At 37.7% G+C, this 23,481-nt stretch overlaps 2 protein-coding genes across 4 annotated transcripts; one reads left to right on the forward strand and one right to left on the reverse strand.

The window, feature by feature from the left end:
- Window positions 1–210: 210 nt before the first annotated feature.
- On the reverse strand, window positions 211–9,212 carry LOC145950811 (uncharacterized). Of its 2 annotated transcripts, XR_014428668.1 has the most exons (3): window positions 2,796–7,695; window positions 2,510–2,635; window positions 211–414 (listed from the first exon to the last, which is right to left on the reverse strand). XR_014428668.1 is itself a non-coding variant. In XM_083062602.1 (2 exons), the coding sequence occupies exon 1, from the start codon at window positions 5,174–5,176 to the stop codon at window positions 4,796–4,798; it is 381 nt and encodes a 126-aa protein (XP_082918728.1). In that variant the 5' UTR covers window positions 5,177–9,212; the 3' UTR covers window positions 211–414; window positions 2,510–4,795. The 2 variants fall into 2 exon arrangements, 1 of the variants encoding a protein (XP_082918728.1); XM_083062602.1 differs by having other exon boundaries at window positions 2,510–9,212.
- A 2,783-nt stretch (window positions 9,213–11,995) lies between these two features.
- LOC109818171 (phosphoesterase) lies at window positions 11,996–23,078 on the forward strand. Of its 2 annotated transcripts, XM_020383575.3 has the most exons (12): window positions 11,997–12,459; window positions 13,677–13,736; window positions 13,879–13,950; window positions 14,112–14,183; window positions 20,247–20,318; window positions 20,485–20,541; window positions 20,702–20,778; window positions 20,967–21,048; window positions 21,227–21,343; window positions 22,164–22,294; window positions 22,428–22,497; window positions 22,855–23,078. In XM_020383575.3, exons 1-12 carry the CDS (start codon window positions 12,028–12,030, stop codon window positions 22,897–22,899), a joined length of 1,287 nt encoding a protein of 428 aa, XP_020239164.1. In that variant the 5' UTR covers window positions 11,997–12,027; the 3' UTR covers window positions 22,900–23,078. The 2 variants fall into 2 exon arrangements, with proteins under 2 accessions (XP_082917828.1, XP_020239164.1); XM_083061702.1 differs by lacking the exons at window positions 20,702–20,778; window positions 20,967–21,048 and having other exon boundaries at window positions 11,996–12,459.
- Window positions 23,079–23,481: the final 403 nt, after the last annotated feature.

The following is a 23,481-nucleotide window of genomic DNA, read 5'->3' on the forward strand; positions in this document are numbered from 1 at the left end:
TGGATATCCTTAGTGAGAAAAAGAAAGGATTCATAGTTGTACCTTAATAGTGGCTACTCATGACACATGACAAAAAAAAGGTCTATATTCCTAGACTTTTAACCTCATGAAGGAACAATCACATTTGGAGGTAGTGGTAAAGGAAAGATCAAAGGTATATGTGTAACGACCCGGCTGGTCACTACACACACACCACTGTACACCGGAAACGCCAGACAGAAAGGACAAGTATATAAATATAGGATCTAGAATATAAATATATACAAAGTCTCTATCCGACTAGAGTTAGAGTGTACAACACAAAGTCCAATCAATGCTACTATCCCAAGTAGCTACATAACAAAATAGTCACAAAAACGATCAGCTCTACTGGTCTGCCGAAGACTCATCCATAGACGCCCACCTATCCCTGCTCTGCTCCCATACATAGTATGATCATCGCAGTCCAATATCATGGAGACAACAAAAGGGTAAGCTAGTGTGAAGAAATCAACATACATATATAAATATGTGAATAAAATAAAATAATAAAAAAAAACATCTACAGCTATTAGCACGTCCGCACAGCTTACATTACACCACAACAATTCAGCAATATCAGCACCTCTCAGCGGCTATAACAGCACCACAATAGTGGCTAACAGCACCGACATAGCGGCTATAACAGCACCACAACACTTCAACACATCAATCAACTTAACAAAATTCATTTAAAGTACCACATTATTTAGCCATAACAGCACACATCTTCAGCATACAACTCATCGATCTTACAGCATTATCAGCAATCAGCACACAATGCGTCGTCACGCATATCAACTCGGAGATCTCCTACAGCAACTCAGCCATTATGGCCTACAACAACTCAGCCTTTCGGCCTACAACAACTCAGCCATTATGGCCTACAACAACTCAGCCATTATGGCCTACAACAACTCAGCCTTTCGGCCTACAACAACTCATATCAACATTCAACACAACACAACTTTTGCAACTCAACATATCAACTTGCAACACAACACAACTGGACAACTCAACATCAACTTTCAACACAACTCAACTGTACAACCCAACATCAATCAACCAACATCATCCATTAGTCATCACATTATATTCGTCTACAACTCAACTAAGCATAAAACAACATTAACCAACATATATAAATTTCTCATCTCCGCGCCCGGCGCACTCATGGTCGCGCCCAGCGCGGTACAACCAGAGAGCACCAGGGGCTAGCGCGCCCAGCGCAGGTATGCCTGCGCCTGGCGGGACTCAGCCAGAGAGCCCAAGGCTCACACGCGCCCAGCGCATGCCAGGCAGAGACTCCCAGGAGTCTCGCGCGCCCGGCGTGCCCATACCCGCGCCCAGCGCGGGGAAGGCAGAGACCTCCCCTTGGTCTCGCGCCCAGCGCAATTCAAATTGTGCCCAGCGCCCACAGGGCAGAGACTCCCAAGGAGTCTCACGCCCAGCGCGACAAGGGTCGCGCTCAGCACAACGTATCAATATCAGCATATACATATATATCCATTACAGCGTGGCATTTCATCATCAACAACATAAAATAGCATGATCAACAATTTTACAACGTACGACATGTTCAACGCATACTCCGACCCAATCCTCTTATTTACAACTCATATATCTTGTCAAATTACCCACCCAAACAACACCAATCAACCTAAGCACCTAAAATAACTTTAAACTTAACCAAATCACTAAATGGAAAATGGCAACCTTCACAGAAAATAACACATCATGAGTTATACTACTCCTACCATGCTCATCCTTATCTCATATGAAAGATAAACAAATTTCCTACAACTCTCATGAAGACACCAAGTCCTAATTCTTTCATCTACCTTGTTAAAAATTCTAAAAACCGCAACAGCTATAGGTAAAGCTGGCAGCCTGACCCCTCTTCACTAAAACGGCCATATCTGGAGTTCTAAAACTCCTTTTTGGGTGATTCCAGCGCCATTGGAAAGATAAGATCCAAGTCTACAACTTTTATGAAGACTATGAAGTCCAATTCTGAAATCCAAATGCGAGCTCAGCGCGTTCAAATGCGCGCTCAGCGCGTATCAACCAGAGACCTACAGAGGTCTATTGCGCCCAGCGCGGTTCTCCCCGCGCTCAGCGCGATTCACCCAGTGAGTCCCCATTTCAAGTTGCGCTCAGCGCAAAGAACTGCACTCAGCGCGAATTCAAACAGCAACTCTCCCCAGTTCGAAAATTCCACCCAAAAACCTGCAAAATCAACTTCCCAGGCACATGCAATCGGTCCAAAGCATCACATTTCCATCCAAGAACCCAAAAATACTACCTTTTCAACATGCAACAACAAATCATGGATTTTCCCAAATTTTCTCAAAAACCCCGAAACCCCCAAAAACAGGTTCTCATTCAACACAGCCACGAATCAACCATCCATAAGCATCTAATGAGTTTCTAGAACTCGTCCACAGCCAAAAACAGCGACAAAAGAAAGAAAATTACTAGCTTCCCTTACCTCGGTGCGAGAATCCGAGCTTCCGGCAAGGGAAACGGAGAAGAGAAGTGGAGAAGGGCTTGAACGGGGGAAAAGAAGGAGAGAAACGCCCACACCTCAGCAAGTTCAACCTCTAAGAATCAACACCTTGAGACAGCAAGAAGTAAAGGAAATCAATGGATGAGGCAAGGAGAAGTAAGGAGAAAGTAATGTGAAGTGAGGGAGAAGAGAGTGGAAGAGAGAAAAGGACAGCGGGTCTCACAATCTCCCCAACAACAAGAGTTTTCGTCCCCGAAAACAGACTTACTTGGGAAAAGAAACGGGTATCGCTCACGGCACTACTGTTCCATCTCCCAAGTAGCCTCACCGGTAGTTGCATCCCACGGGACCTTCACCAGGGCAATGGACTTGCCCCTCAGCATTTTTCAGCTTATGATCAACCACAGCTACTGACAACTTCTCAAGGTCAGATTCTCCTTCCCTTGCACATCGTCCAGCTCCACCACATGACTCGGGTCATGAACGTACTTCCTCAGCAGGAACACATGAATTACATGTCACCCTTCAGCAACTCCAAAGGCTTACGCCTTTTACCAGCATATGATCTCTGCCTACTCTGAGCAGTCTCCATCCTCTTATAAATCAGTTTCACCTTCTCAGTAATCTATAAGATCAGCTCCGGTCCCACAACCACTGACTCACCATCTCGATACCAGCACAGAGGAGTTCTACATCTCCTGCCATACATGGCTTCAAAAGGCGTCATCTCAATACTAGCATGAAAGCTATTATTGTATACATGAACTCAACTAGCGATATGACCTCCTCCCCAGCTTCCCAAGTGGTCTAACACATCAGCCCTCAGCAAATCCTCCAACACAGCTTTCTTCAGCTTAGCATCATGAGGTAGGCAAATCCTGCCCTTGCACCTCAAGATTCCATCTCCGCCCAGCTCAAAACCAACAGCCTTCTCGGTACTCAGCAACCTAAGAATCTTCACCAGCTCGACATCTTGCAACTGTTTCGGTCCAACCTGCCTCAAGAACTCACTAGTTATGGCAATCATCCCACACTAATGTGATCCTAAGCTAACTCCGCACAGAGATTCAAATCTCTAAACTTCTCCACCAGCTCCAGCTCTTTCACCATCATACCAGACATGTGGATGGATTTCCTACTCAGCGCATCCGCCACAACATTGGCCTTACCAGGATGATACATCAACTGGAAGTCATAATCCTTCAGAATCTCCATCCACCGCCTCTACCTCCTGTTCAGCTTCTTCTGATCAAACAAGTATTGCAAATTCTTGTGATCACTGAAGACGCTGAACCAAGCACCATACAACTAATGTCTTCATATCTCCAAGGCAAACACAACAACTGCTAACTCCAAGTCATGAGTGGGATAATTCCTCCCATGATTCTTCAATTGCCTTGAAGCATATGTCACTACTTTCCTGTTTTGCATCAGCACGCACCCCAGACCCTGGTGAGAAGCATCACAATACACACCAAAAGGTTCACTAGAGTCGGGCATCACCAGCATAGGAGAAGTAGTCAACCTCCTCTTCAGCTCATCAAAACTCCGTTCACAGGCATCAGTCCAAATGAACGTTTGCTCCTTCCTTGTTAGCTGGGTCAGAGGCGCTACTATCTTGGAGGATCCCTCAATGAACCTTCGATAGTAACCCGCCAAATCCACAAAACTCTGAACATCAGTGACAGTTCTGGGACACTCCCACTGCAACACCGACTCCACCTTAGCCGGATCAACAGCACTCCCCTCAGCTGAGATCACATGTCCCAAGAATTTCACCTTCTCCAACCAGAATTCACATTTCGAAAGCTTAGGATACAGTTGCTTCACTTCCAAAATCTCCAGCACCAACCTCAAGTGCTCTCCATGCTCCTCTGGTGTTCTTGAATAAATCAGGATGTCATCACCACCACCAATTTATCCAAAAATGACCGGAAAATCCTGTTCATGTAATCCATGAACACAGCCGGGGTGTTGGTCACACCAAACGGCATCATAACACACTCGTAGTGACCATACCTAGTCCTGAAAGCAGTCTTCGGTATGTCACCCTCCTTCGCCCTGATCTGGTGATAGCCTAACCTTAAGTCAATCTTCGAGAAAACAGATGCTCCCCTCATTTGATCCATCAAGTCATCTACCCCGGAGAAGTGAATATTTGTTCTTATTGGTCAACTTGCTCCACTGCCAGAAATCAACACACAATCGACAACCTCCATCTTTCTTCTTCACCAACAACACGGGAGCGCCCCACAGCGATACACTCGGTCATACCAACTGCTTCTCTAACAGGTCCTCCAACTGACCTTTCAGCTCAACCAGTTCAGCAGGAGCCATCCCATAAGGAGCCACCAACACTGGCCCCGCACCTGGAACCAAGTCAGTGCTAAACTCCATCTCCCCAACAGGAGGCAACCCAGGCACCTCATCAGGGAACACCTCAGTAAAATCCCTCATCACATCAATCTCAACAATGACCCTCTCGGTCTCCACACTCATAGCAGCAAGCGAAAGACAACACTCGGCTCCATCCCTCAACAATGATTCAGCTTGACCAGTTGAAATCAACAGCTCCTCCTCTACCTGAGGAACGATCAACCGCCTGTTGGCACAATCTATAAGGATGCGATTGGCAGACAACCAATCCATCCCTAAGACTATGTCAATATCCACCCAAGGTAAACAAATCAAGTTCACCTTGTACCCCTCCACCAATGCTCAGCCTCCCCAACCAGCATGTAAACAGCATACGCCAGCCTCCTCTCTTGAGAACATCCCAACACAGTGAAGATCTTTTCCATCTCACAGATCTAGTGGTCAGCTACCTCTAGGTCTGCATCTCCCTTGAACTGAGTAGGACGGCATTTCCGGAACTCAGCTAGATCCCGACTCTCCTACGACCCCAAGGGCCTTGCTGCACCAGCTGCAGCTCTATCAGCGTCCATCCTAGCAAAATAGGCATTTTGCTGCTATATAGCCATAGCCATCATCTCCATGGCACAGGCTACCTACTAATTGGTTCTAGTCATTGTCTACCGAAGTAACAACATCTTCAGTATACAATAATTAAACCAATCAACCATCACTAGGACAACAAAACACCACAACAACCAATAACACAAACAACACAACAAGACAGCACAACACAGAGTTCAGCACAACAAAAGCCTAAAGGAACCACCCCCAAAGAGTGTCCACTAGACTCGAACTGCTCTGATACCACTAAAGTGTAACGACCCGGCTGGTCACTACACACACACCACTGTACACCGGAAACGCCAGACAGAAAGGACAAGTATATAAATATAGGATCTAGAATATAAATATATACAAAGTCTCTATCCGACTAGAGTTAGAGTGTACAACACAAAATCCAATCAATGCTACTATCCCAAGTAGCTACATAACAAAATAGTCACAAAAACGATCAGCTCTACTGGTCTGCCGAAGACTCATCCATAGACGCCCACCTATCCCTGCTCTGCTCCCATACATAGTATGATCATCGCAGTCCAATATCATGGAGACAACAAAAGGGTAAGCTAGTGTGAAGAAATCAACATACATATATAAATATGTGAATAAAAAAATAATAAAAAAAACATCTACAGTTATTAGCACGTCCGCACAGCTTACATTACACCACAACAATTCAGCAATATCAGCACCGCTCAGCGGCTATAACAGCACCACAATAGTGGCTAACAGCACCGACATAGCGGCTATAACAGCACCACAACACTTCAACACATCAATCAACTTAACAAAATTCATTTAAAGTACCACATTATTTAGCCATAACAGCACACATCTTCAGCATACAACTCATCGATCTTACAGCATTATCAGCAATCAGCACACAATGCGTCGTCACGCATATCAACTCGGAGATCTCCTACAGCAACTCAGCCATTATGGCCTACAACAACTCAGCCATTATGGCCTACAACAACTCAGCCTTTCGGCCTACAACAACTCATATCAACATTCAACACAACACAACTTTTGCAACTCAACATATCAACTTGCAACACAACACAACTGGACAACTCAACATCAACTTTCAACACAACTCAACTGTACAACCCAACATCAATCAACCAACATCATCCATTAGTCATCACATTATATTCGTCTACAACTCAACTAAGCATAAAACAACATTAACCAACATATATAAATTTCTCATCTCCGCGCCCGGCGCACTCATGGTCTCGCCCAGCGCGGTACAACCAGAGAGCACCAGGGGCTAGCGCGCCCAGCGCAGGTATGCCTGCGCCTGGCGGGACTCAGCCAGAGAGCCCAAGGCTCACACGCGCCCAGCGCATGCCAGGCAGAGACTCCCAGGAGTCTCGCGCGCCCGGCGTGCCCATACCCGCGCCCAGCGCGGGGAAGGCAGAGACCTCCCCTTGGTCTCGCGCCCAGCGCAATTCAAATTGTGCCCAGCGCCCACAGGGCAGAGACTCCCAAGGAGTCTCACGCCCAGCGCGACAAGGGCCGCGCTCAGCGCAACGCATCAATATCAGCATATACATATATATCCATTACAGCGTGGCATTTCATCATCAACAACATAAAATAGCATGATCAATAATTTCACAACGTACGACATGTTCAACACATACTCCGACCCAATCCTCTTATTTACAACTCATCTATCTTGTCAAATTACCCACCCAAACAACACCAATCAACCTAAGCACCTAAAACAACTTTAAACTTAACCAAATCACTAAATGGAAAATGGCAACCTTCACAGAAAATAACACATCATGAGTTATACTACTCCTACCATGCTCATCCTTATCTCATATGAAAGATAACCAAATTTCCTACAACTCTCATGAAGACACCAAGTCCTAATTCTTTCATCTACCTTGTTAAAAATTCTAAAAACCGCAACAGCTATAGGTAAAGCTGGCAGCCTGACCCCTCTTCACTAAAACGGCCATATCTGGAGTTCTAAAACTCCTTTTTGGGTGATTCCAGCGCCATTGGAAATATAAGATCCAAGTCTACAACTTTTATGAAGACTATGAAGTCCAATTCTGAAATCCAAATGCGCGCTCAGCGCGTTCAAATGCGCGCTCAGCGCGTATCAACCAGAGACCTACAGAGGTCTATTGCGCCCAGCGCGGTTCTCCCCGCGCTCAGCTTGATTCACCCAGTGAGTCCCCATTTCAAGTCGCGCTCAGCGCAAAGAACTGCACTCAACGCGAATTCAAACAGCAACTCTCCCCAGTTCGAAAATTCCACCCAAAAACCTGCAAAATCAACTTCCCAGGCACATGCAATCGGTCCAAAGCATCACATTTCCATCCAAGAACCCAAAAATACTACCTTTTTCAACATGCAACAACAAATCACGGATTTTCCCAAATTTTCTCAAAAACCCCGAAACCCCCAAAAACAGGTTCTCATTCAACACAGCCACGAATCAATTGGACTGGCTGGAGGAATAGGTGGAAATGGTGAAGACATAATGGTTGGGAATCGTTCCCATGCCCATAGCTGTAACAAAAGGGTAAATCCACCACAACTTGGGGTTTTGTAATCGGTTGAGGTGCATAAATTCCGATACAAATATCCAAGCACAGCTGCACCCCATGCATAAGTCCTAATAATATCTAAATCGCGCAGAAATAGCAACCATCGAAAGGACACATACGCTGAAGATCTATCAGGAAAAAGCAGTCCTCCTAGATAACGTAATATCCAGGCTCTAGCATAACGAGCCAAGACATCTACATCCTCTATGTCATCAGGAATGTCCCCAAACATTGCTGCCAACCAAGATAGCCTAACGCGATGTCCTTTTATTTCAGTCTGTGGTGGAACAACCCCTAACAGCTCCTGAGCTGCATAAAATCAAACAAAAGAATTAACTATTATTAATATTATATGAATATACTATAAATTTACGAATAATTTAAAGTCAACTTATAATTACCTATTTCCAATATATTTGGATCGCCTCGAGATACTATCGGTTCACCATCAACCGGTAGACCAACAAGCATGCCCACATCTTGAAGAGTAATTGTGCACTCTCCGAATGGCATGTGAAATGTATGTGTCTCTGGTCTCCAACGCTCTACCAAGGCTGTTAGCAAACCAGGACTCACTTTGATATAACTCAAACGCGCGATCCAGCCGAAACCAGCTTGATCTAGCAACGGAATTATTTGTTGTGGAATTCCTGTAATTCCAGTACGAGATGGAGCAGCACGTCGTGCTACTAGTCTCCTGTCTTCATCTCTGTTCCAAACATGTTGCGACACATGCATATGTTGCAACGACAATAAATCATCGTCGACTGGTCCACATGTCACACGCATGCCCGTAGAAGATGATGATGATGATGCCATCTATAACAAAATGTAATCAAATTAATAATTTTAAAACATATCATTTATTTTTTAAATTTCATTGACATTATTAAACCAAAATAATAAATAATAACACACTAACATCATATATAATTTTCAAATAAATGTCAATAATTAATCAATTAAACTAATAATTTCATAAAACCTATACCGACTACTTAATTTTAAAAGAAAAATAAATATTCAAACTAAAAATGATAAATACCTGGTAATATCTGAGATGACGAAATCCACCAATAAATTCAAATTAACTAACAATAATCTGAAAAAAATAAATAACATAACAGTTATAAAAAAGTATCTTCAAAAAGGTTCTTAAAGCAATTTAAAATATAAATATAAATAATATTTATTTTTTACCATAAATAAATACAACACACAATTAAATTAAATTAATTTAAAATTTAAATAAACTTATTTTCTAATTAAATAAAATTAACACAGAATTAAATTAAATAAATTAACTTATGAATAAAAAATGAATCACACACAAATAAATTAAATCATTTTAAAAATTAAAATTAACTTTTTAATAAATATAAATTACACAGAAATAAATTATACCAATTTATATTTTAAATATATTTATTTACGAAAATAATTTAAATTAAACAGAAATAAATTTAAGCAATTTCAAATATAAATAAAATACTTATTTATTTAAATAAATAAAAATCACACAGAAATCATTTTATAATTTTAAAAATTAAATATATTAATTATTTTAATTAATATCAATTATACTGCAATAAATTAAATCAATTAACATAACACATAAATAAATTAATTAAATAACAGATAAATCAATTCACATAACAGATAATTAATTAATATAACTAATAATTAAATTTATTTTAATTAACTTAAGAGATAAATCAAAAAATTGAACACATTGCATAAATAACACAGAAACAAAATAAAAAACTAAATTTTAATTAACAATTATTAAGTCAATATTTTTGAACTTTAAATATCCTATAGCGACTTTAAAATATTTATAAAAAAAAAACTTAAAAAAAATTACCTCAAATGCAGAAATTCACGAGCACCAACAATCCAGCAATCCAAATCAACAATAATCTAATTAAAAAGTATAAATTATTATTAATCAAAACGTAATATAAATAAAATAAATTTTTAATAAAACAAAATTTAAAAAACTGAAGTAGAAAATAAACAAAAACTTACCCGGAGAAGGAGGACAAAACGAAGGTAAAAGTGGGGGAGGGGGGGGGGACCATCTGCATTTTATAAGGGTAAAAAATTAATTATCTTAACGGCAGCGCCACGTGTCAGCCTCTCATTGGCCAAATCTGCGGTGAAAATGTGAGGCGCTTTGAACCCCAGCACCTCAAACGCGCCCATGGCCACGTGTCACTACGTCATTGGTCAAAATTGCGGTAACAGGAGGCGCTATGAGCTGTAACGCCTAAGAGGCGCTGCAAGCCATAACGCCTCATTTTATATTTATTTGTTTTTCCTTTTCAATTTTCATTCACGTTCTATTACTTATTTTTAATAACTAAAATTTGTATAAATGTCATTTTTTTTTCTTTTCTATCAGACATTTTAAAAATTTTTTTTTTGCATATTATAAATTTATAAAATATTATAAACATTTACACAAAAAACGCCATTTGAGGCGCTATGAGCTGTAACGCCTAAGAGGCGCTGCAAGCCATAGCGCCTCATTTTATATTTAGTTTTTTTTTTCCTTTTCAATTTTCATTCACGTTCTATTACTTATTTTTAATAACTAAAATTTGTATAAATGTCAATTTTTTTTTCTTTTCTATCAGACATTTAATTTTTTTTTTTTTGCATATTATAAATTTATAAAATGTTTTAAACATTTACACAAAAAACGCCATTTGAGGCGCTATGAGCTGTAACGCCTAAGAGGCGCTGCAAGCCATAGCGCCTCATTTTATATTTAGTTTTTTTTTCCTTTTCAATTTTCATTCACGTTCATTACTTATTTTTAATAACTAAAATTTGTATAAATGTCAATTTTTTTTCTTTTCTATCAGACATTTAAATTTTTTTTTTTTTTGCATATTATAAATTTATAAAATGTTTTAAACATTTACACAAAAAACGCCATTTGAGGCGCTATGAGCTGTAACGCCTAAGAGGCGCTGCAAGCCATAGCGCCTCATTTTATATATATTTTTTTCCCTTTTAAATTTTCATTCACGTTCTAATGCCTATTTTTAAAAACTAAAATTTTTATAAATCTTTATTCTTTTTTGGTTTTTTATCAGACATTTTTTAAAATTTTTTTTATCATTAAATAAATTTAAAAAATATTATAAAGTTAAAAAAAAACACTAGTTGAGGCGCTATGAGTCCTAACGCCTATGAGGCGCTGCCAGCCATAGCGTCTCATTTTTTTCTGTTTATTTTTCCTTTTTAATTTTATTTCATTTTATATTACTGTATTTTTTTAACTTTATATTTTCTAAAATATCACTTCTTTTTTCTCTTTTTTATCAGACTTTTTTAAACAAATTATTTTTTAATTTTTATATTTATAAAATACTAAGTATTTTTCTTAAATACGAGGCGCTGGAAGCCATAGCGCCTCATATTTTATATTTTTTTTTTCGTTTTTAAGTTTATTTCATGTTATATACTTTATTTTTTCTGTTTATATTTTTTAAAATTTAAATTCTTTTTCTGTTTTTTATCAGACATTTTTATAATTTTTTTTTTAATATTTATAATAAATTTTTTTATTATATATTATTTATATAAAGGTGGTGTTATAGGCTACAACGGTTGTAATTTAAGCTAGGATGAGGCGCTATGGGCTATAGCGCCTCTTTAGAGGTCTCCAGCAGCTACAGTGACTCACACAATATGGCTTTCATGGCTTATATTCAAACTCAAAAAGTCCACGTGTCACGGGTGGCGCTATGGCCCATAGCGACACCCCTTAAAAGTACCCCAAAGGTGTAATATGTTTCAAAACAACTCCATTTTGGTAATTAATTTGTAAAACTACACCAAATTAGTCGTTTAGCCTATTATTGAAATAAATCGAATCTAGTTAAGATTTAAGAGGATCTTTCCCTTTTTTTATTTGGCGCGAAACTCACAAACAAACCTATGCGTTTCGCGATTTCGCCCAAATTACTCTCACTCAGACACTCTGCTCCCTCGTTCTACACCCAACCGTTATGGAATCATTCCATGCTTCGAATCCCTAGATTCTTCGCCGTCAACGTCCGCAACCCTAACCCTCCCTCCCTTCTCTCCGTCTCCGCCACCGTCGCGGCGTCTCCTCCTCCGTCGCGAAACCGAACTCCGCTGCTCCGGATGGCGCCACGCGATTCGATGAAGGCGGAGTACGCGAAATCGAACCGGTCATCGTGCAAGGCGTGCTCCGAAGCCATCGAAGCCAAGTCCCTGAGGTTGGCTTCGGTCTCCAAGGGCAAGGGTCCCTACGACGTCGTCAAGTGGCACCACCTTCGTTGCTTCCCTCTATCCTCGCATTCTCACTCCGCTCCTGAGGCTATTGAAGGATTTTCCTCCTTGAAGGTTTCCAATCTCTTCTCTTGGTTTTCCCCCTTTCAAACACTGCCCTGTACTTTTGTTTTTAACATGTTAGAAAAATGAATAGCTGCATTATGAATGATACACACATATTGTAGGGATAAGTTTGCGGTGTAATTCGGGCATGCTTGGTTTGAATACATTTAGGATTAGTTTTGTAAGGTTGAGTTATGCTCTTAACTCACTTTCTTGAAATGGTGTCAAAGTCATGTCCTAGCAGTGGATTGTTGTTAGACTTATTAGGTCATCTGCTATCAGGGTCGCTATATGCCACCCGCAGAAGTCCGGTCCTGCAAAATTTCGTGTTTGAGATGTGCACTCCTCAGTGTGAGGAGGGCATGCTTGAGATTGTTGTTGGGCTTATAAGGTCACCTGCTACCGGGCCATTATCGTGCCACCCACAGATGTCTGGTTTTGTAAAACTTCACGTTTGAGATGTGCATTTCTCATTGTGAGGGGGGCATGCTTTGAATACATTTAGGATGGGTTTGGATAACCTTTTATTGAAAGACACCTAAGAGGAAAAAAATAAGAAGAAAAATCAAAATAAATTTCTCTACAAGTTAAAACTAGGTTATGCTTTAGTTAAAAATAAGATTTTGGAAAAGTTAATAAAGAGAGCTTCTAAAAAATTAGCTTATGTATAAACTAATTTTAGTTTATGGGGGAAACTTGTTTCATTTTTTCTTCTAAGTTTTTTTTTCTTCTAGAAGTGTTTCTTGTGAAAAGTGTTCATTACATATTTTTGTAACATATATTTTTTATTATTAACTTAAATGAGAAGCAATAAAGTCCACTAAAAATAGCTAGATAGTTGGGTTCCTTAAATATGTTAAAAGACTTTGATTGTGGGTTCAATTCCGTAGCTGTGTGAATGGAGAATATCTATCGGTTTGTAGGTGCAAACCAAAAAAACTAAAATAAGGATGCTAATAAAACATACTTTTTATTGTTGACAACTCTTGTGGCATTTTATTTTTTATTTTCATGATTAGTAACCAGGAAGTTTAAGTTGAGTGCATGACATTACGTGGCTTTGCTTGAAGAATTGGGTTGGGGTTTATTTGACATTTTAGGGGGGGGGGGATTAATAGTATTTTAACCACAAACTAGTAACCTGCTTGATGCTTTCATTCTACTTAAAAGCTTTGGAGATTTTCATTATTTTAAATCTTTTTTATTGTCTTGTTTTATCTTTGTAGATTAGTGACCAGGAAGCTCTGAAGAAGTTATTTGCTGAAAATGACAAGGCTGAAGAGAAGGTGAGAACCCAATTTGATTGATGTGTTTCTCTTTTTATTATTTTAATTTTTATTCTGTATTTTATTGTTTTAACTTGTCTGCATTTTTAAGAGTAAAACTTTGTTTCATTCACGCTGGTTGTGTGTCACGCTTCTTTAATAGGTTCATAAAGTAGTGGAAAATGTACAAAATGAAGTGCAAGAAACTGAAGAAGGTATTTCAAAGAAAAGGAAGGTAAGCCCATACACTGTCAAAGAATTTTTGGAGTTTCAAATGCTATTCTGTATCTTTTTGTTTTAACTTTGTCTGCATTTTTAAGAGTAAACAAACTCTGTTTCCTTTGGAATTTTGTCCCAACTAATTCACCGTGGTTGTGTGTTATGCTTCTTTAATAGGTTCATAAAGTTGTGGAAAGTGTACAAAATGAATCACAAGAGACTGAAGAAGGTGATTTAAGGAAAGGAAAGGTAAGCATGCACATTGTCAAAAAAAAAAAAAAAAATTTGGAGTGTCAAATGCTAGGGCTTGATAATTATTCTGTATCTTTGTTGCTTTTGTAAACATTCTTCTGAGATCTACCAGATCCTTGTCCTTTACAAGTCTGTCTGATCACTTGACCATATATGGCTGTATCTGTGTGAGGAAGCCAATCAATTTTCATCTTATTCGGTCATTCCTCAATATTCAAGGACATGGTGCAATTGATGGCCATGTCAATGATTGTTCTCTTTGGAATTTGGATGCCCATTGTACACCCCCTCTTCTGGTAGCTCACATTGGGAACTGACCACCCCCAAATCATGATGATCATTGCTTACATTCTGATCTGGTAACACAAGCAAAGTATTCAGGTTGTTTATTTAATATCCCATTAAGTAATCAACTTACCTGTGGATTTAGCATATGGTACCTGGATAATGCTATTGGTTCATTAATGGGTTGCCCTTGAAAACAGTTGTTATAACATGAATCACCTGCTTGTTTAAAGTTCAAATTGAGCTCCTCTGACAGGTCCAGTATCAGATTTTAATTCTGATCATGAAAATAATAATCAGGACAATCACAAGTGGGAATACATTTGGATGGGATATTCTCTATTTAGTCCATTGCACAAGCAATTAACCGGGACTTTCTATGTTCTGAAGAGCTCCGGGCATAACAAGTTTTAGAAATCATTGCCTGCCACGTTCGAGGTGATTGTTTTAGCCGCTGTGCTAAAGGAAAGAGCATGGGCTCATGGTGCTAGAGAGGCTTTGATGGCAACCCTCCTTGCATGGATTGAGTTAAGAGCGTGAAAGAGGGATGACCGGACTCCTTGGATCATGGAACTCAAGGTTTCTAGCCTTGGAGATGGAGATGGGCGAATGGTGTTTATGGAGGCTAGGTGTTTGATGAAATGCTAAGGTGGTACTCTAGGGTTTTGGCTCACTTCATTGATGGATGAAGGCCACTCCTAAAGGTGAGAACACTCACGGTGAAGATGAGAAGGATAGGTGGCCGAAATGACCAAGGGGACTAAGGAAGAATATTAAGGCACAAAGGCTCTCTTAATATCATAAATTCCAAAGTATTTACAAGGTGTGGGATGTTGGGTATTTATAGGAGGGAGGCATCTAGGGTTGCATTTGGAGTAGGCAAATGTATTCCAAATGGAATGCAAATGAACCCTAGATGAAACTTGGTGGCCAAGGATGAAATCTTTGGGTTTAGATTGACTATATCTAGGTGCATGATAAGACCATGCAACCTTTGCCCTCCACTTGGGCCCAAGCCTTTCTAACACTAAAAATAGACCCAATGACACCAAAAAACATGCATCACCCTCTAATTAACACCCTAGCCCAAAATTAGAAACCTAATTATCTAGAGCACCCCATAATACAAAGGCAAAATGAGAAATACAAGGAAAATAAATTCTAAGTCCTAAGCACCCCAAAATACAAGGGTAAAATAGGAAATTAAAGATAAGGGCAAAAATAGGAATAAAAATAAATGCTATAAAAACTTAGGAGCTAAGGCCCAAAAGTAGGCTTACTCCTCCTATGGTTTTTCAACACTAACCCATTCCTCTTGCTTCCTTCAATATATCACCTCTTGGTCTTCTTGGCCTTAGTGTTATTCCATCATTCCCTCCCTCTTGAAAAGGATTTGACCTCAAATCAAGAGGTTCCTCATGGTGGGCATCATGACCAACAAAAACATAAAAATAAGCATAAGAGGTAATAGTATATGATAGAAATGGAAAGTGTATCCTAAGAGGAGTTCTACTAAAAATGCTAAAAAGATTGTCTAAATTAAAAGGACTAGACTCTCTAATGTTAAGGATAGGATCCTCCCCATGGTGAAGTCTAGGTGTATAACTAAAACCTAAAAAGGTAAAAAGACTAAAACTATAGCACACTAATGTATTAGTCCTAAAAACTAAAATATCTTGTTGGAAGTGCCCAATGTAATGACCTAGGTATGTATTGGAAAATAAAGAAAACTTAACTAAAAAATTACCTAAACAACTTTGTATTGCATAATTTGTTAGATACATATGAGAAAAAGGTGCTAAGAGGAGTTTAGAAAACTCATATAATCTAAGTTTGTCTTGTAGGGAAGTATCCAAGTTAAGTTCAAATAAGTTTGAACTTCCCTCAAGATCAAAAATAGAAAATAGGACACCATGAGATGTATCCAACAAATCATACAAATCTAAAGTTGGGTGCTTTATGAAGGGAACTAAAGTGGAGAAAGTCTTAAAGAAGGAAGGCTTATCTTCCTTGGGCACCACCAAGGAAGTAGCACAAGAAGTGGGACTAAGTGAAGTCCACTTCTTCTTCACTAAATCTTGAAGTTGAGATTCTTTTTCTTTAAAAAGGACTTGTTTTTGAATCTCCACTTCATGACTAGTGGCAATGTGAGAGAAAGAGTTAAGGTCTTGATGAATAAAGAGAGTTTCTTTTAAATCAATTTCAATGGGAAAGTGACTCTCTTCAAGCATAAGCCCTTTGGAGGAAACATTATCCTCCTTACTCTTCTCTAAGAGTGTTGGTTGTGTTTCATTTTCTAACCACTCTTGAACTTTCTCTATACTTTTCTTCATTTTTTCTTTCTTTTCTATTTTCTTTTCTTCTAAGTTCATCCTCTCTTTTTGTATTTTCTTCCTCATGCATACTCTTAGGGATTCTAACCTCTTTGGAATTTTGATACCTAGTTGAGACAACCCTAGGTTTGGATCCACTAGTTTCTCTCATCTCAACTAATTTTGCAAGTAACCTTTTTATTTCCGCATTATTTTTTTCAAACTCTTTTTCTTTTCTTCTCAACTCTTCCTCTCTTTTTATATTTTCCTCTTCTTTTTTTCTTAGGTACTCTTTTAGTTGCCTAAGTTCATCCCTAACACTAGACCTAGTACTACAAGAATTATGACCATGAACACTAGAATGATCACTCATCTTTGATCAAGAAAAGGTTTTCACAAATTTGTTTTCAAAAAGGTTGAAAAAGTTTTTCACAAAGAGTGAGTGATAAAAGGGTTTTCACAAAAGGTTTTCAAAGTGCAAGATAGGTAGGAAAGGCCTAAGTGTACAAAGTGAACTTTCAAAGGGAGGTGGACTACAAAGAATCACTTAATAACCAAGCCTTATCAAGTAAAAATCACTAAGCTTTTTCAACTTTTCTTACAAAACAATTTGGCACAACAATGAAGTGTGTGTGTGCACGTTACCCCTAGTAGGCAAAAGCAAGCCTTCTAAACGTAATTGGAAGCAAAGTAAGGACCTAAGCAATTATACTACTAAAAGCTTTAAAACATGCAACAAGGAAAGCACTTAAAACATACTCTAGTCGAAGTCCTAGGTGAAGGTTTTCAAATCACCTTCAACTACACAAACTAAAACCAAAGTGAAGAGGTTTAGAAATGGCCAATTACAAACCAAAAATGAATAAACAAAGGCCAAATACAAGTGGCCTAAAAGAAATGGTGCAAAAGATAAAACAATTCAAGAAATTGAGTCTTCAAGTCTCCCACTTGTCACCCCTTCACAAGGAACAACCAAAAGTTAGCCTCTCAATGTGTATGCACTCTTTTTGATAGTAGAAATCCTTCCAAAGGTCTTGGAATCAAATCGGACAGCTCCTCCAATCAATTCACCAAAAGTGTATGTGATGAGTTTTAGGAGCTTTCCACACCTAGATCAAGAAGAAACCACCCAAGAGTACAAGAGTCCAAAGAAATAAAACTAAAAAGGCACAATTAAAAAGGCTAAACTCAAGTAGAGATATATGTGACAAAACTTAAGAGTAGAAAGAAGACACAAAAACTAAAATTAAGGCACATTAAGAAAGGCAAGTACTCAAAAGATTAATTCCTAGAATGGCACTAGAATTGAGTAGGAAGTGTTTGATAAAATGTTGCACTTAACATGTTAAATTTTAAAGTCTCATTCAGCCACTAAAACATAGTCCAAAGGTCCAAAGAATAACTCCAATTGCTAAGGTAGGAAAAATTGTCCAAAAGTCCACAAGTCTAGCAAAGGATCCCTTTTGTTTGCATTTTTTTTTTCACTTGTTTTGGCACTTTTTTTTTTTTAATGATAATGTCCAGCCACTTTCTTGCTTTTTTTTATTTTATATTAATATTCCTCCTTTGCTTGGGTTTTACACTTGTGTTTGTTGATTTTGATTAGCAAAAATTTTGGAGTATCCTTTTAGCAATTAGTGATGGCTTAATGAGTCAATAATTTTAGTTTCTTTGAGCTTTTTGTATAATAAAGTCCAGCAGTAAAATAAGCACATATAATCACTTTTCAACCTCAAATTATCAAGCAAAACATGTTCATATTAAGTGCAAATGGAAAAGGAAAGCAAGATGGCCGATTTTTGCAATGTGTGCAAAGATACAAATCACACATGAATGGTTAAATATCAAGGAACATGCTAGGATTAATTAGCATGCATGATTGACTCTCTAAAGCAATCTAAATCCCACGGCCATTTCAACAAACATATAGCATGCATATCATATTTTGATCATGAAAGTCTTTAGGCATGTGTATTTGGATTTTTCTTTCAAGAAAAATTAGGGAGAATCATACTCTTATGACAAAACTTAATAGATTATAAAATAAAAACACATGATCATCATTTTTCTTATCATGCACAAAATTTTCCAGCCACCCAAACTTAAACAAAAATGGACGGATCCTACAAAGAAACCTAGGCACCAAGATGATTCATAAGGAAATTTATGGCATGAATCAATGAACAAAACAAGACACATAGACCATGAGAATATAGCATGAATATGATCTATCAAGCACAACTTCAAGACAAGCAAGAAGACACCATGACATGACCGGATTTTTAAAAGACTCAAAATAGACTAGAGATTACCCTTGAAGAACCATTGGCTCTAGATACCACATGATGGCAACCCTCCTTGCATGGATTGAGTTAAGAGCGTGAAAGAGGGATGACCGGACTCCTTGGATCATGGAACTCAAGGTTTCTAGCCTTGGAGATGGAGATGGGCGAATGGTGTTTATGGAGGCTAGGTGTTTGATGAAATGTTAAGGTGGTACTCTAGGGTTTTGGCTCACTTCATTGATGGATGAAGGCCACTCCTAAAGGTGAGAACACTCACGGTGAAGATGAGAAGGATAGGTGGCCGAAATGACCAAGGGGACTAAGGAAGAATATTAAGGCACAAAGGCTCTCTTAATATCATAAATTCCAAAGTATTTACAAGGTGTGGGGTGTTGGGTATTTATAGGAGGGAGGCATCTAGGGTTGCATTTGGAGTAGGCAAATGTATTCCAAATGAAATGCAAATGAACCCTAGATGAAACTTGGTGGCCAAGGATGGAATCTTTGGGTTTAGATTGGCTATATCTAGGTGCATGATAAGACCATGCAACCTTTGCCCTCCACTTGGGCCCAAGCCTTTCTAACACCAAAAATAGACCCAATGACACCAAAAAACATGCATCACCCTCTAATTAACACCCTAGCCCAAAATTAGAAACCTAATTATCTAGAGCACCCCATAATACAAAGGCAAAATGGGAAATACAAGGAAAATAAATTCTAAGTCCTAAGCACCCCAAAATACAAGGGTAAAATAGGAAATTAAAGATAAGGGCAAAAATAGGAATAAAAATAAATGCTTTAAAAACTTAGGAGCTAAGGCCCAAAAGTAGGCTTACTCCTCCTATGGTTTTTCAACACTAACCCATTCCTCTTGCTTCCTTCAATATATCACCTCTTGGTCTTCTTGGCCTTAGTGTTATTCCATCAGGCTTCTAGGGTTTCTAGTTTCTACAGAATGATAAAGTATATAAGGACTAAATTATAATTTAAACAATAATAATTATTATAATAATATTGTTACCTCAGGTTAAAACATGTGGATCACCAATGATCCTAAACTCATTGGGATTACCACATAATGATCCTGTTTTCTGATGATTGTTTTCTCCAAGTTCCTTATCTTTGGTTACATTTTATTGTTAGTTCTCTATATTCTTCATGTTTATTGCTTGCAGTTGTGCCCACCTGATGTTAAAGCTGTGGTGAACATTAGTTTTTTGGTTTCTGATGTCAAGAGCAAGTACAAGGTAAGGTTATGCCCTTTTCTGTCTTTGATATTTTTCCAGCTTTAATGTTCGTTAGTTAAACTTTTTCACATTGTTATGTTTGTTGCTTACAATTTTCTTTACTTTTCTGAGCTATCTTGGCGCTTTTTGTTTAACTTGTGTTTGATCAAATATTTACCTGATTCAGGAAGCCAACCTTTTACCAAAATGGAAGGCATTCCAAACGGTCATATTTCTTGAACGGGTGAGATTAATTGTCTTAGGTTTGATTTGGTTGGACTGTTGACAAGTATAACCTTGTGCAAGATGTCTAGTTAAACATACAAAAGGAATATATACACACAAATGCCTTCTGCTCTGCATGTTTACATGTTCCCCATGCTCTATGTGCTAATAATTTGCAGGATGATGGTCTGCATGATTCAAGTAAAATTGCTGCATTTGATTTTGATGGCTGTCTTGCAAAAACAGCGGTGAATAGGTATTTCTGCATCTGAAGTCATAACTTTGTGATTATTAATGTTGTTGGCTTTTGTTGTGCTATGAATTGGATATATTTTTACCAAATTTAAGCAATCAAGCTGATATTATTATTATTATTATTATTATCATCCTAAACATCTTAATCTTAAGTTACCGATTGTTAAGAAATTTATCCTTTTCTTTCAGAGTGGGTGCAAATGCTTGGTCCCTTATGCATTCATCAATTCCGGATAAACTACAAAGCCTATACAACGATGGCTACAAGTTGGTGTGTATCCTTTTTTGGTGAAATATATTTGTTATTTACTATAAAATTTTGGCTAACTTTAGAACTTAAGTATTTGTGCTCCCTCCCCCTCTCTAATTTAAAGTTTCAGCTGTTTAGTAATGCTGCCCACTTGAAATTTTATATGTTGAGTGCTCTTTTGTTTTTGTTGTCTACGCAGGTAATTTTCACCAATGAATCCAATATTGAACGTTGGAAGAATAAGAGGCAAGTTGCCGTTGACTCAAAAATTGGACGTCTAAATCAATTTATTGAGAAAGTGAAGGTTCCAGTTCAGGTGAAATTTTTGGTATATCAAATGTATCTGCTGTTATCAACAATTCAATTTTGGATTATTTATTTTGCTAGATATGAATTACAACTGTCATACTCTTCAGTTGCTGTTCTCTCCATTTCTGAACATAGGATTACTTTGATGAGAATGTTCTACAAGTGAAACAAAAGTGAGGTGATGTTAAAATTAGAGATGCGGTCTTTTGGGCAATAGGTTAAATATTGTTTTCTTTCTTTTTCCATCTGGGAGGATAATGGACTAAATATATATGCCTTTTAACTGTTTGGTTTTTTGAAGATAATTCTTTTTCAATCATTTTAAACAAGTCCCAGCCATGTCCATGGTGAATGCAATATTCCTGTTATTAATTTGCAATTTTTTTTGTGAGTTGCATTCCAAGAACAAACTTCTTTATCATTGGTTCTATTTATAGTTCTAAATGTTAAAGTTGGAAGCTGAAACTTTTGCATCTTTACATTAATGCACAACAACGATATTCTTCACCTATAAAAATTTAGGTCAAAAGTTTGTTGTTGAATAGTTGCAAGTTTCATTCATTTTGTAACGAGTGATTCTAACTTGTGCCCATGAAGTTAGGGTGTATCTCTGCACCTTATATGTTATTGTTGGTTCTGAACTAAATAAATACACATTTTGTCCAAATCTAACAATATGTATATGGAGTGTGTATTCTAATTTCTAAAATTCTTCTATGTAACAAAGATTAAAGGGAAAAAAGAAAGACTTTGTAGCACATTTGTTTTAAAAAATATGTGGGAAATGCACGAGAAGCTGACCTTGTAACAATATTTTATCTATATAGGTTTTTATAGCTTGTGGGCTAGGTAAATCAGGTAAAGCACAGGAAGATGATCTTTTTCGCAAACCCAAACCGGGGATGTGGTATCTTATGGAGCAACACTTCAACTCTGGCATTGCCATCGATATAGATCAGTTATATTTTCTCCCATTCAACTGTTTAATTGATGCTACGTTTCTTATTCTTTTCATAAATTTTATTTAGAATGTTATCATTTTTTATCCACGAAGGCATGAAAATGTTAAAGAGGCATTTTCTATGTTGTAGATCCTTTTATGTTGGTGATGCAGCCGGGAGAGAATCAGATCACAGTGATGCTGATATTAAATTTGCAGAGGTAATTGTTTAACCAGTAAAGTTAACTTGATTTCTTTTTTATACTCTATGCTTAAGCACCCTTCTCGACTGATTCATGCACCATTTAGAAAATGTTCAGCTTTTACAAAATAAATCTTGGGGTTTAATGAATAGGGTTTGAGCGCATTTTTCTGTCTCTGAATAGTTTTTAAATTTATGGATGTGTACTTCATCCAGCTGTGAATATTATTACCTTAAGCAGCACGTCCACTCTGAATAATATTTGACGCCCAAATTTGTACTTAATTTTTAATTCATATTTTACAATTTGATTTAAAAATTGCTTTAGAATCTTTGCATGTTCTTTGTCTAAACTATTTATTTTCAATGATTTCAGGCCATTGGTTTAAAATTTTATGTCCCTGAAGAGTACTTTGCCTGAGCATCTAATTTAGCCATTAGTTCGTAGGATTAGGAAGGTTAAGGTCTTAAGGACTTTGTTTGAAAGTCGCATTATGGAAGTTTGGACCAGAAAGGATGTAAATGGATTTCTGGGCAATCCTAAACCCTAAGTGTTGTGTTTGGTAAAGAATTGAATATAATGGAAAACGTTTTCTTCAATGATGTACTAGTGTTCCTTCTTCATTCTGTGCCTTAGGATGTGCAAATCAACGTGTTTTGGGTTTGAAATGCTAGACCAAGCACCCTATAATTTGTGGGCAATCTCAAATTTATCTGTTTGTTGCTTCAATTCCGATATTCTATCATCGAGTTGCTTTATTTGGTTTTAAAATTGATAAACTTTTGAAGAACCAGAATCGTAGTTGTGGGTGACTGAAATAAATTTAAGGGAAGGATCATCGAAAAAGATATAAATAAATAAGGATATATTAATGTTTGATTTAATCTGTAAGGTGTGCTGTAATTTATGTTTTGATATGAATGTGTATTGTAATATCAATTCATTAGAATTTAAATATATGTCAAAATCACTTTAAAAGATATGTTTAAGAAAACAAAATCA

Source organism: Cajanus cajan, chromosome 8 (genome assembly GCF_000230855.2).
Source record: "Cajanus cajan strain Asha chromosome 8, NIPB_CcT2T_4, whole genome shotgun sequence".
Classification (NCBI taxonomy): Eukaryota; Viridiplantae; Streptophyta; class Magnoliopsida; order Fabales; family Fabaceae; genus Cajanus; species Cajanus cajan.

Excerpts from the sequence above, each read along its gene's own strand:
- LOC109818171 (XM_020383575.3), top strand. The coding sequence starts at position 12,028 with ATGCGTTTCGCGATTTCGCCCAAATTACTCTCACTCAGACACTCTGCT. Across the intron at positions 20,319-20,484 it reads ATGTCAAGAGCAAGTACAAG|GAAGCCAACCTTTTACCAAA; the intron begins GTAAGGTTATGC and ends TACCTGATTCAG. Across the intron at positions 21,049-21,226 it reads ACAACGATGGCTACAAGTTG|GTAATTTTCACCAATGAATC; the intron begins GTGTGTATCCTT and ends TTGTCTACGCAG.
- LOC145950811 (XM_083062602.1), bottom strand. The coding sequence starts at position 5,176 with ATGGATTGGTTGTCTGCCAATCGCATCCTTATAGATTGTGCCAACAGG.